At 41.8% G+C, this 13,136-nt stretch overlaps 1 protein-coding gene and 1 pseudogene across 10 annotated transcripts in view; one reads left to right on the top strand and one right to left on the bottom strand.

The window, feature by feature from the left end:
* AFDN (afadin, adherens junction formation factor) overlaps positions 1 to 3,571 on the bottom strand; it is a 101,096-nt gene extending 97,525 nt beyond the window's left edge. For 6 of the 10 annotated variants that reach the window (XM_040628056.1, XM_040628059.1, XM_040628060.1 and 3 more), the window contains exon 1: positions 1,548 to 1,746. In XM_040628056.1, the coding sequence (XP_040483990.1) occupies positions 1,548 to 1,722 (175 nt within the window). In that variant the 5' untranslated portion in view covers positions 1,723 to 1,746. Of the gene's footprint in view, positions 1 to 1,547 lie in introns of all 10 variants that reach the window. The other 4 variants (XM_040628064.1, XM_040628065.1, XM_040628063.1 and 1 more) reach the window with 2 other exon arrangements.
* Positions 3,572 to 11,469: 7,898 nt separating this feature from the next.
* On the top strand, positions 11,470 to 12,146 carry LOC103660888 (annotated as a pseudogene).
* The last annotated feature ends 990 nt before the right edge of the window (positions 12,147 to 13,136 follow it).

Raw genomic sequence — 13,136 nt, 5'->3', positions numbered from 1 at the left:
GCTTATCAACTTGTCTGAATCAAACTACTCAATAAAACGAAATGTTAGGTATTTCCCTTGGCCCAGGGGTGCCACTGAAAAATCACTGACATGCTCGGGGCTCCGTGACCCGAAAATCAAGCACACGCACGCGAGGGCTCTCCCCGCATCTGAGCACAGGCAGCCCACTGCGATGAGCGCGGACACGAGCACGGACAGAGCCGGACTGTCCTAGCCGCTCAGCTCAGGGTGTGGGCAAGACTCTCCCCTTCTTCTCCAGACACCGTTATTGTGTTTTCAGCCCCTACAGCTAAGATAGTTTACTTTTTAATTAAAGGACATGTAAAAGAAAAGGTTTCTTTTAACATAATCAAAATCACTCCATTTTTAGATCTCAAATTCCAATCTTACATATTATCCTAAAGACTTCACTTGGTGGTTTTCAAATGACCAAAAAGTGAAAACACAAAAAGGTCTGGAGGTGAGAGGTATCTTCTTCTCGATAACCTGGTTATAATGATTCCGAGGTAAAGGAAAAACTCAACCTCAGAAAAACCATCCATCCAAAGTGAAGTATCTTCTGTTGTCAAATCTAGCTTTGGTATTATCTGTGTAGTGGGACACCCTCATAATGGTGACAGAGTAATGAACGAATATGGCCTATCTGATAATTCTACTGGGGAAAAAAGGGTGTGGTCAAACCCAAATTCCAAACAGTACAAAACTGTTCACCCAATTTCAAATGTACACAGAGAGCCGTAATTTTGAAGTTAAAACAAATAACTTATGTTCAAAAAGGACTTCAGGATGGAATTTAACATGTATTAAGTTTTGGTTTGGGCCGTATGTAATCTTTTACTTGCTGCATTGATTAAGATTTGTATTTTTCATAGGTGACTCAGTATTTCCAAAGCACTCATAAAAAACTTAAGAAATTTCTACATTTCTAATTAAACCTAAAATTGTTATTTGATATAGGTACATAGGATATTTTCAGAAATTTTAAACATTAAAAACAAGGAGAAATTACTAATTACATAAGACAATTTCCTCAAGATACCCTAATTACTCCCAAAGAATAATGAAAATATACTGTCTCACATTACAAAACACTCATTTTTGTAAGACTGATGGCTCAGACTCACAAAGTGTTTAACTGGGTTAAATTTAATGGTCGTATTAGAATGTACACAAAAGAGCCCCATGAACTACTGCTCCAAAAGCAAGCACCACACCGCGTCATCAATGTGTGCGACACGGAGGTCTGCTGGCTAATTTTAACGAAGAAATGTCATGCTACTTATCTCTGAAGAAATAAGCATGTATTAAATTAACACATTCATTCTAACTTCCCACAGATGTGTGTACCAGGATCTTGTAAGAACATTTCACAGACACGAGAACATTCTGCCCGCTTCTCAGATGTTCCCCAACCCCTCTGGAAAGAGAAGGACCCTAGGGAAAGCAGGGCTGGACTGACTGAACGGCCCTCTGGACAAACGAGTGTTTCAGGAACTCTCTATCCAAGATGGGGCTACCCCGCCAGCACCCTGTGTGTGCGCACAGACCTCCGCTGACATGCACTTCATAGAGGGAGTACTTGGGGGATGACAGCATCCGCATGTCAGGCCGGAATTTCTCCGCCAGTGTCTCGATCACATCTTGAGTGGTGGCAGTACTAGATACCCGAATACATTTTGTTGCAAAATTTCCAGCAGCTTTATCTTGAAAATAAAATCTCATCACTCCATGGAACTCCAAATCCTAAAAGAAAACAAAAAGATACATTTTTGGAAAAATAACATTCTAAAAAGATTCACTTTTTATAACAATAATAAACAAAAAAAGGCTATTTGCCACTTTTAAAAGATGTTTCATTACCATAAACATCTGAGACAGAAACTGAGAGACATGGCATTTTAGTCCTCAAATTTAATTATGTGACTTGGGACAAGTTATTTACAACTCCTGCCTTACTCGTGTCACATCTAAGACAATGGCTGTAGCGTAGGTGATGTCAGTAACAGCTAATATTAATGGGTCTTCAGCAAGTACCAGGCACACCTTGACATGCATTATTTTACTATGGCTTTATAACGGCCCCGTTAAGTAGATTTATTACTAAACTCTATTTTCAAGGTTTGGTCATTAAAACACAAAATTTAAATAGCTTACTCAAGTAGTTATACAGCAAATCCAGAGTTAAAACCCAGATCCCCTGGTCCCCAAAGTACATGCCTATCGGTCCCTGAGGTCCTGCCCAGCCTTGAGATTATGAAGTCTCAATGAAGAGACCACTCTCAAACCACAGGGAGACGTTAGCCCCAACTCTACCATGAATGTGAGTAAACGGAGACTCTTTAGCTTTTCCAGAATATAACTGCAACTAATTTTAATATGAACTACTTGCCCCAAATCAATGAACACAATTAAAGTATTTCTCAAAACCTTACTTCTAGAGAAAAATACAATGGTCTTTACAAGCGAAGGAATACTACTGTAAGACAGACCGTAGCCCATGCAACTATGGGACACTCTTTCCTGTTATTTCCTTGTTTCCCTCTTTAGTTAATTAAATGCAGTTCAGTTAGTTGAAACTCACATGAGCTTCCAGGCCTTCCGCTACAACCGTAAGACTCAGTGGTTCATATCCCACAGCTGAACCACTGCATCAGAGAGAACCTGGTTCTTGTTTGGTGGGTTGCACTTTCCCTGGGGATACTGGGGGGGGGGGGTTAGGTCCAGAGCACCTGTGTACCCCATTATTTCCCTGAACACAGAAAAAGCACAGGTCCCGACGAAATTCCAAGGAGCGTTTCTAACTCCGTGGCTGCCCTCACTGCCCCCCCCCCACCAAAGGTCCACTGGCTCATCGGTTCTCCCCTCTTCTCGCCCTCCACACGAGCACGTGAAGTCATTCCACCTTCAACAGACACCTAGAATCCATCCCAAGTTCTGTTAAAAGTAAGTCAGATGATGTCACTCCTTAGCTTTACTCCTGGCAATGGCCTTTCTATGGGCTCAAAGCCCATCACAGGTAAGCTTTTCTCTACGTCCTCCCAATCTATTTGCTTATTCTTCACTAATAATTATAATAGTTATGGGATATTAGAATGTGGCTAACTGTAAAAACTATACGAAAATTAAAACAGAAAATGAGACATTAACACATATTTCTAGCCCTAAAGTTTTACCGTGCTTGCTCAGACACTGTCCGAGCACTTGGCAGTCAGTCCATCCTACCCATTTCCTACTGCCCCAAGGAAAATACAGGATAAGTGAGCATGTGTGTAAAAAAAAAAAAAAAAAAAAAACACTGAACCACAGATCTTGGGTTATGGGGGTGAGACTGAAAAAAGCTTTATGAGTTAGCAAAATGGGAGCGATATTAATAGTCTTGCTCTGGTCTCTCAAAATTATATAAACTGCCTCTTTGTTCAGCCTGGGTCAAGCAGCAAAGAAAGTCAAGCAACATCCTTTTTAAAGGTTTATCTTTTAGTCTGGCAACCCCGAAACCTCCATAAAGTAACAGTGCTGGTGAAAGGTGCTCCTACACTGTAAATGCATGTGTCGGTACAGGACAGCACTACTACTACTACTATTACTACTACTACTATTACTACTACTACTACAGGTGCAGCATTACTGATACTCCATAAAGTAACAGTGCCAGTAAAAGGTGCTCCTACACTGTAAATGCATGTGTCGGTACAGAACAGCACTACTACTACTACTACTACTACTACTACAGGTGCAGCATTACTGATACTCCATAAAGTAACAGTGCCGGTGAAAGGTGCTCCTACACTGTAAATGCATGTGTCGGTACAGGATAGCACTATTCCTACTACTACTACTATTACTACTATTCCTACTACTACTACTACTACTACTACTACTACTACTACTACAGGTGCAGCATTACTGATACTCCATAAAGTAACAGTGCCGGTGAAAGGTGCTCCTATACTGTAAATGCATGTGTCGGTACAGGACAGCACTATTCCTACTACTACTACTACAGGTGCAGCATTACTGATACTAACAAAAGCTCCTGTGCACCAAGTACTTCCTCTCAATACTTCCCCTTCAGGGCTAACCCAGCTCTCCTCTGCTCGCTGGTCTTCTCCCCTCACCCCTCCCCTGGCCCGTCCCTCTCATCATTCAAAAGCTTCCACTTCAGGTTCAGCTGTCCCTATCCACCACCCTGGCAGGCTAGCCTAAGACAGCACCGTAGGAAACAAGAACTACTCTACACAATCAGTTGTATAAATTCAAGTGTTTATAATGGGAGTCCTACTTTTATCCCAGGATTCTGACACTATCATCACCACTACCACTCTGAAATCATCTCTATATTACAATAACAGTCTCAAATAGTAATTGGCAAAACTACCCTGGCTCCTCCCATGGCTCATGGTTTACAGATGAAGTTAAACCAAAAAGGTTACAAAGTAAGCTCCCACTCCATCAATTTGCTAACAGAGTAATTGTACATCATTTGTGACAGGAATGAAACAGGTGTACCTCTGGATCCCGAAGACAGGAAAGCACCACTTTCTCTGATAACTGTCAACAGGTAACTCCAAAACTACCAGACATCAAAGATCTGGGAGGAAATGCCCAACTTGGCAAGAACACAAAGGAAAGGCTCAAAAGTGAGTCTGGTAAGGCAAGCATGGAAAGGAGGCGATCCCTCATGAAATCACCCTCATAAAAATCCCTTATGTATAGATTACTACTGCTTTTAAGAGGAAACTACAAATACAAAATTTCCATTATTAACGTGGTTCTGCTACTGATCTCACATAAAATGTTGAGATAAAAGGAAAAAATAGGAGTAAACCCAAGGGCAGAGATCCAGCAAGCAGCAGCACCCATGTCTACAGAGAAATATTTCTGTTGGCGTTTTTAAAGAAACAAATCTCCACGTTCTACACCAAGCCTAAACAAAGCAGCCTATTAAAAGTACCTTTGATTTCATTTGCACTAGATAAATGTTAATAAATATTAACTTAGTTTGCTTGGTTATCTCAATATCACACAGAATATCTGAGTATAGCTATTACTAGAATAACAACTTAATAAATTAATACATTAGCACTGTGTTTAATTATTCAGCCAAATACAAGTTTGGCCTGTGTGACTAAGTCCACAAAATTTTATCAGACCTGAGAAAATTGATAAAATCAAGTTCTTCAACCTAAAAGTGCAGTGTGTAATGACCAAACTAACAAACAATAATAACTAACGTATTAAGGGCTACTATGTGTCAGATACCAGGAGTTCAGTATCTGATTCCTCAAACATGAGTTGGGTGCTATTATCATCCCTACTTTACAGGGGGTACAAAAGAAGGTCCACGGAGGTGTTAAGCATGCTCTATCTATAATCAGACGGCTCACCAAGGAGCAGGGCTGCGATGCAGCCAGCATTACTGTCCCTGGAAACCTCACCTTGTACAGCACCATGCTCTGCACCCCTTGTTCAAGACACTTCATCATCTAGAGGAAGAGGAGTGTGAATTTCTTCCTTTTCTTTACAACAGGTACAAGAGGAGTTCCGGACAAACAATGAAGAAAAAGAACTCCAACACTCAGAGCAGTCGATCCCCACCTAGACAGAACTGGCATTCAGATACAAGTATTCTTAAAGCTCACTTTGGGACTGGAGGCCAGGCTCACACCGCGCGCAGTGCCTGATTAACTCCTCTATGAGCCTACCAGCCTGCCCACTGCATGGTGCAAGGGACACCTGGGAGTCTGCAGCAGGGTAGGAATAAGTTGGCATTTCAACTTAATAGCTGTATCTTTGAGTGAGCTCTCTGATATGCATGTGAGCTCCAATTTCCTTAATTATAAAATGAAAATAAGCTTGTTTTGAGGAGTGGACTATATAAAGAACTAGCAATCAGTGCTCCCACTAGACGGCAGCTTTCCTGAGGGAGCCCCTGATTCATTGTTCTAGGCCCTCCCTCAGTCTCTAATACATTGCTTCGCACATAAAAATAACAACAAATTTGAGTCAAAACTGCCAATAACAATATCCAATTCTTCCAGCTGTGATGTGTCTGTTCTGAACTGATACGGACTCTGGAACAAAACTTTAAATCCGTAATTAGCAGCCATGAAGTTTCAGTAACAGGGCTAATAATCTGATAACGTTGCAGCCAATACGGTTATAATTTTACAAAGACAAATATCTCCTTAACGAAGTCCTTACACAAATTACCCAAGAGATGATAATATTTAAAATTCAAAAACACTGTTGTAGGTCATCCGATACCTATGCGAAGTGCCTACTTGCTAGCAGCATATTTTCAGGAAGAGACTTGTGTTTGGAGCAGGCAGGCCGGTGACTGGGGTTAGCACTATAATCACCACAGTCCGGGCACCATATGTCAAGGGCAATGACGGAAGTGAGAAGCAGAAGACGCAATGCATCACCTGTTTCCTTTCCTTCAGGGTTCTTCTTCCTGACCACAAACCAAGTGTCTTTCTTTCCTGAAAGTGTATATTTACCTTTGTATAAACTTCTCCCTGAGAAATATTATCACAAAGATTATTATTATTATTATTTTTAAAGATTTTATTTATTTATTTGACAGAGACAGAGACAGCCAGCGAGAGAGGGAACACAAGCAGGGGGAGTGGGAGAGGAAGAAGCAGGCTCATAGCGGAGGAGCCTGATGTGGGGCTCGATCCCATAACGCCGGGATCACGCCCTGAGCCGAAGGCAGACGCTCAACCGCTGTGCCACCCAGGCACCCCTATCACAAAGATTATTACAACAGAAATGGAACACTACTTGGGGTGGATTTAATGACAACGTAGAACAAAATCATTTTAATATTTATTAGAAAGAACAGACCAAAAACAAAAACAAAACAAAACAAAACAAAAACCCAACCACAGAAGGCTATACTATAAACTACTAGAGAGCCAATGCAAAAAACAAAGGATTAAAGGTGGAGATTTGCTTTTAAATATTTTATCAGTCTTATTAACTAATGAAACTGATAATCAATTGGCCTTCTCCAAACCAGCAAAACTCACCAGGGCGACCTCAAACCTCCTTTTGCTCGAGCTACTCAGAACCATTTGTTTTAAAGCTAAATTGGTCCACCATGCTAATCCATTTTCTCACGGTGTCCAGCATTTCTGTGAAGCCATTTCCTCGCCTGCAGCAAAGCAATGCTAACTGTAACAGGTAATCATCCAACTCTCCATGGAAAACAGGGCAGTGGACAGAACACACCACTTTATTACACACACATAATTCATTTTTAATGCTGGGGCCTCCAAAAATAGGTGCAAAATGTTAAGAAAAAATACAGCTGTGCCCCAAAACACACACACACACACACACACACACACACACATATTATTAGTACATAAATCAATCAACTGGACAACAGCCATTTGTGTGTTAATAATTTAGGTGGAAGACGGACGAAATACTTGAATATGGGTTTTTGGGATCTTACTTGTATAAACACTGTTTATTAAACACTAGTACTTCAAGCATACTCTTTAAAATTATATGCATTTCAGGAAAGCTTAAAATAAGTAATAACTGTAAGATGTCCTCACCAGGCTCATGCTTACTCCTCCCATGGCATTCATTCCCAATGGGGCCTTTTCCCTACCCTTCTCACATACTCCCCATTCCTATGGGTAGGGAGCTCCTAAGAAACCCTGTTTTCTTTTTAAAAACATTATTTATGTATTTATTATCAAGTATAATTAACATACAGTGCTATATCAGTTTGAGGTGTATAACAGTTCAACGGTTCTATAGATTCTCAGTGCTCATTACCACAAGTGTCCTCTTAATCCCCTTCACCTAGTTCACCCACCCAACCCCTCCCCCTGCAACCACCAGTTTGTTCTCTGTTATTAACAGTCTGTTTGTCTCTCTCTTTTTTTTCTTTTTTGCTTATTTGTTTGTTTTCAAAGATTTTAAGTAATCTCTACACCCAATGTGGGGCTCTAACTTACAACCCCGAGATCATGCTGTACCCACTGAGCCAGCTAGGTGCCCTGTTTTGTTTCTAATAGCACTAATTATAGTACCTTGTAAACGGTACTTCAAGAGGTTTCTGTAAAAACTAAGTAAATAGGTTTGTTTTATATTGAACTACCTTTCAGATAACTACGGAGTACAGATTAAGAGTTTCCTCTTGGGGCGCCTGGGTGGTTCAGTCGGTTAAGTGTCTGCCTTTGGTTCAGGTCATGATCTCAGGGTCCTGGGACTGAGCCCTGCCTTGGGCTCCCGGCTCCATGGGGCATCTGCTTCTCGCTCTCTCTCAAGCAAATAAATAAAATCTTTAAAAAAAAAAAAAAAGTAGGGCTTCCTCTCTTCACTTCCAATCCCAGCTCTACAATGAGGTAGCTCAACATTCCAGAATCTGTTTCCTCTTCCGTGAGAAAGGGCTTCCACAGGGCATGGTTACTCTGTGGGTAGGAATGGAACCGGGCATACAATCACGTGAGAGCAACTCCCCTCTGACCCAGCAACCAGCATCCAGGAAAGGACTTTCTACCTACATATATATGTATTTGGTTTTTATAATAAAATGATTCAATCCAACATTTTTTTTGTCTGAAAATAAAGGTGTAATTTCTAACACATCACAGTGTACGCCTGTTCCATGTGAGCCAACTACTTTACTTCTAACGTCCTGATGCTAGTTCACCAAAGTTGAGAAAGACCAAGTTTACTGAAATAGGGGAAAAGTCATCTTCCAGGTGAAAAGCAAGTTTTCTGAACTAAAACACACTCCCCCCCAAAGAGAACACAAACACATCTCCCGTTTTACAAACTCTTAACAAAAACCCATCCAGTCCACAAACACCTTTAAACATTATACATAAAACAGTTATCTGCCAGAAAACACAGCCTGCTGTGAAAACCAATAAGCCGACATATTTTTTTGAAATGCCTCAGTGATACTGCCAACAGTGACTACTTAACAACTGTCTGCTCACGATGGCTAAACATTTGTGAGCCCGGACTCTCAACTTTCACGGCAAGTTAAATCTGTTCTGCTGCTAGACTCTAATGGAATCAGAAATCTACCCAATTCCTAAGTCAGCATGGGGGGGGGGAGAAGGGGGGGATCAAAAAGTGAAAGTCTTCCCCGTGGTACTCTGAGAATTTTTAAATCCCTATTTGAATAGCTGCCACACTATATTGGGGACTGATAGATGATTAATTAAAGAATACATTAAACCCACATGACAAAAGAGCAATTACCACATTCATGATCAAAGATTATGTCTATATTTCCAGTGTAATCTTTAAATACATTTGCATAACAGATATACAAAAACAACCCTAAAAGACACATATCTAGTGCCCAGGTTATAATCAATTTTGCCACAGATCCTTTGGAAGTCTAGCAAAGCCCAACAATCTGTTCTCAGAATAAATATTTTAAATGCATTAAATAAAATACAAAAGATTACAAAGGAAACAATTACAGTAAAACACAGTTATTAAAATAATTTTTGGGGCGCTAGGTGGTTCAGTCAGTTAAGCATCTGCCTTCGGATCAGGTCATGATCTCAGGGTCCCAGGAGCAGGGAGCCTGTTTCTCCCTCTCCCTCTGCCTGCTGCTCCCCCTGCTTGTACACTCTCTGTCAAATAAATAAATAAAATCTATTTTAAAAACCACAATATAGTAAATATAAGTGCATCTTTATTAACATACTGAGGAAGCCTTAGGGTTGATTCATACAACTCTGATTCTGAAGTCAGTATAAGTATAATCTTATAAGTGAAGAAAATGATATATCTCAGAGGTTAATAAAAATTTATTTACTAAAAGTAAAGATGTAATTACCTTCTCATCCATGTTCAAAGACCCTGTGATGTCTGTTCACAGACCTCAAGTTAATAACCCCTGTCACAACTCCAGGGATGGCAAACTCGCTGGCCACGCAGGACATTCTCTTTTTGTACAGCTCGACAGCAAGAACGTATGGTTTTATACAAAAGCAAATGCATCTCCTAGAGCTTTACTAGTTGGGCTTAATTTTACCCTTTGGTATTATTTAGGCCTATATTCAAACTGTGGTTTATGAATGATCATTTTTCCCCATTTATTAATGAAATGGTATACAGTAGAATAGATTTCTACTGGATACAATGCACTCTGGGTTAAGGAAACGGGGCAAGTACTGGCTCATAAAATTTTAATTCCAGTTATCCCTGTGCATGCCCTGGGCCTACAAAGTGAAATGCAATTCTTTTTCTTACCACGGGTGACAGTTAAACCAGTTTAGTCTGAGAAAGGGTTTTTTGAACTCAGCACCGTGACATTTGGGACTGGATAAGTCTCATTGTGGGAGGTGTGCTATGCACTGTGGGATGCCAAGAACACCCCTGGCCTCTATAACCTGGATGCCAGTAGCACCCAGCCGGGTGTGGAAACCAAAAATGTCTCCAGACATTTGCATACATCCTCCAGGGGACAAAGCCGTCCCTGTGGAGAACTGCGGATCTAGAACAAGTCTAGTTCCTCTCCAGAACAGCATTCCACTTCTAGTTCCTTCAACTGTTCCCTTTCCAGTGACAACATTCCAAATCCACTTACTATTTTGTTCACTTCTCTCTTGAACACATTTGTGTTCTATCCACCCAGCCTGATACCACTTCCAGAACCGATCACAGAACTCCAAATGTGTAGTTCTGATCAACTCTAATACATTGCTATTTGTAACACGATATCTGTAATTAATGCAATTTAAGATTACATCAGCTTTTTGGTTACCACCTAATACTGCTGATTCTCAAGAGGTTCCAGTAAAATTTAAACTGAGTCATTTGCATGCTAGTTGCCAACTAATAGCACTTCTCCAGCTTGGCGCTGTTAAACAGCCTTAGAATACAACTGGATCCTCATTCATCTAACTGTACTTAGACCCAGGTAGGTCATCAACACAAGAATATGATGGAAGACATTGCCAAATTCCTTGATAAAGTCCAGATACATTAGGGCTGATGCATCTCCTTATCTACAAACCTGGTAACCCTTCGGTCTCTCACACATGTGCACACACCAAATGCCATTGTTCCCTCTCCTGAGCCATAATGGTTCCTAGGAATGGGATTACACAGCTTCCCTAACCCCAAGACAGTTTCCCTCGCAGTCTGGCCACAGACATTTCTATGAACAGTTAAGTTCACCTTTCTACAGTGTCCACATGTTCAGGTCACACACTGGTTTTAAAGTTTTTATTGTGCAACAGACATATTCATGGAAATCTGTATTTTAAAAATTATATACTAAAATATAAATACATAACATACAGCAATAGCAACTAAAGAAACGTTAACAAGTTTTCACTTGGAGGGGAAAAAAAAGCACACAATAGGTAAAGTCTAAAGACAGTGACACGCTAGGGAAAAAACATTTCCAACTAACATGGCAGAAAAATATAATCTTCTAATACAGAAGGAGTTCCTGTGGGGGCTACCGGGACCATGGGGCCTCTGACCGCTCTGAAGGTGAATCACAAAGAGTGGGAGCTGCGAGTGTTCATGCTCAGCCCGGACAATGCTGGCAAAACAACTATCCCCTCATGAAGTTCCATGGGGACGACATCAGCACCACCTCCCCGATGCTGGGCTTCAACACTGAGAACCTGGAGCACGGAGGATTGAGGCTGAACCCCGGGACATGAGCGCCCAGCAGTCCCTGCGGTCCTACTGGCGGAACTGGCCCAAGAGCACGGATGGCCTCCTCTGGGTGGTGGACAGCACCGATCGCCAGCGCAGCCAGATCGCCGGCAGGAGCTCCAGAGCCCGTGGTGAAGGAGCGCCTGGCTGGAGCACCCTGCCTCATTCTGCCAACAAGCAGGACCCGCCGGGAGCGCTGTTCTCTAAGGCCATCCACCAGGCCTGGAGCTGGGCTCCATCCACAGACACCACAGGTGCACCGGGGAGATCCTCCTACCTGGCACTGAATGGCTCCTCGATGACATTTCCGGCCATATCTTCACAGCCCGCTGAGCCACTCCAGATGCCCCTTACCTCACATTCAAGCCCCCACCCCAGCCCTCATTAAGCACCACCCACAGGGGAACGGGAGTCGGTCAGCCTAACACTCCCGGCTCCACGCCGTCACGTGGGCGGCCGCTAATGCTGCCACTGATGCTCTGTGGCCGGAGAGGCTGTCTCTGCTGCCACCACGGCTGTGGGCCTCGTCCTTTGCTTGGCTGGGAGGATAAACCGTTCCTTGCCTCCCCGCCGCCAATAAATATATAAAAAATAGAGTTCCTAAAATTTGAGAACATACCAATAACACACTTGAAAAAATGAGCCAAAAAAATTCAGAAACTCAACAGACAGCTCAGAAAAGAGGCAAATATGACTCAAACATAAAAAAAGGATGAACAATCTCACCCATGATAAAATGACTTCAAATAAAGGTAATGGTAAAATGCCATTTCTCAACAATCAAACCGGTAAAAACCTGAAATTCTGACAACATACTCTATTTTGGGCAGTGGCAAAAAAAAGGGTACATATTCAGGGAGCAGAATTTGGCAATATTTGGCAACACTAGATATACATGCACATTCTGACCGGGCAATCCACCTACGTGGCTCTACCCCTAGATGCGCTAGTACAGATGTGAAGCACTCCGTGCAAAGCACCTCACTACGGGCCGGGCTGTAACGGGCACAAGTGTGGAAACGACCCAGCAAAGGGCACAGGCAGAGTGAACTCTGGGACTTTCAGATAACGAGTAAAACGCTGCCACTGGCAAGAATGAGGAAAAGCTCTTTCTGCTGTGACGCAGCTCAGTGCACGCGATACACAGCTGCAAAAAGCAAAGAGCAGGACAGTATGCACAGCAGGCATCTTTTACACGAAAGGGTAGGAAACACACACACACAAATGTACTTCATCACATCTGCAAGAGGAAACCTTCCTCCAGTGGATCAACCAAAACGTAATGAAGATGGACAAAGTCTTTTTAACTGCAACTGGTTACACAGTTTCAACTTTGGAACCATATGATTATTTTAAATAATAAAAATTAAATTTTAACACAAAATAATCACTAAAAATTTAAAACAAACTGAAATTAATGTCTAACAAGGTATCGGGTTGGTTACATTACCATACAGAAAAACATATTTATT

The sequence above is a fragment of the Ursus maritimus genome, unplaced genomic scaffold (assembly GCF_017311325.1).
Source record: "Ursus maritimus isolate PB19 unplaced genomic scaffold, ASM1731132v1 scaffold_13, whole genome shotgun sequence".
In the NCBI taxonomy this organism is placed as follows: domain Eukaryota; kingdom Metazoa; phylum Chordata; class Mammalia; order Carnivora; family Ursidae; genus Ursus; species Ursus maritimus.
The sequence above is the reverse complement of the archived record's forward strand: the minus strand, read 5'-3'. Positions and strand labels throughout refer to the sequence as shown.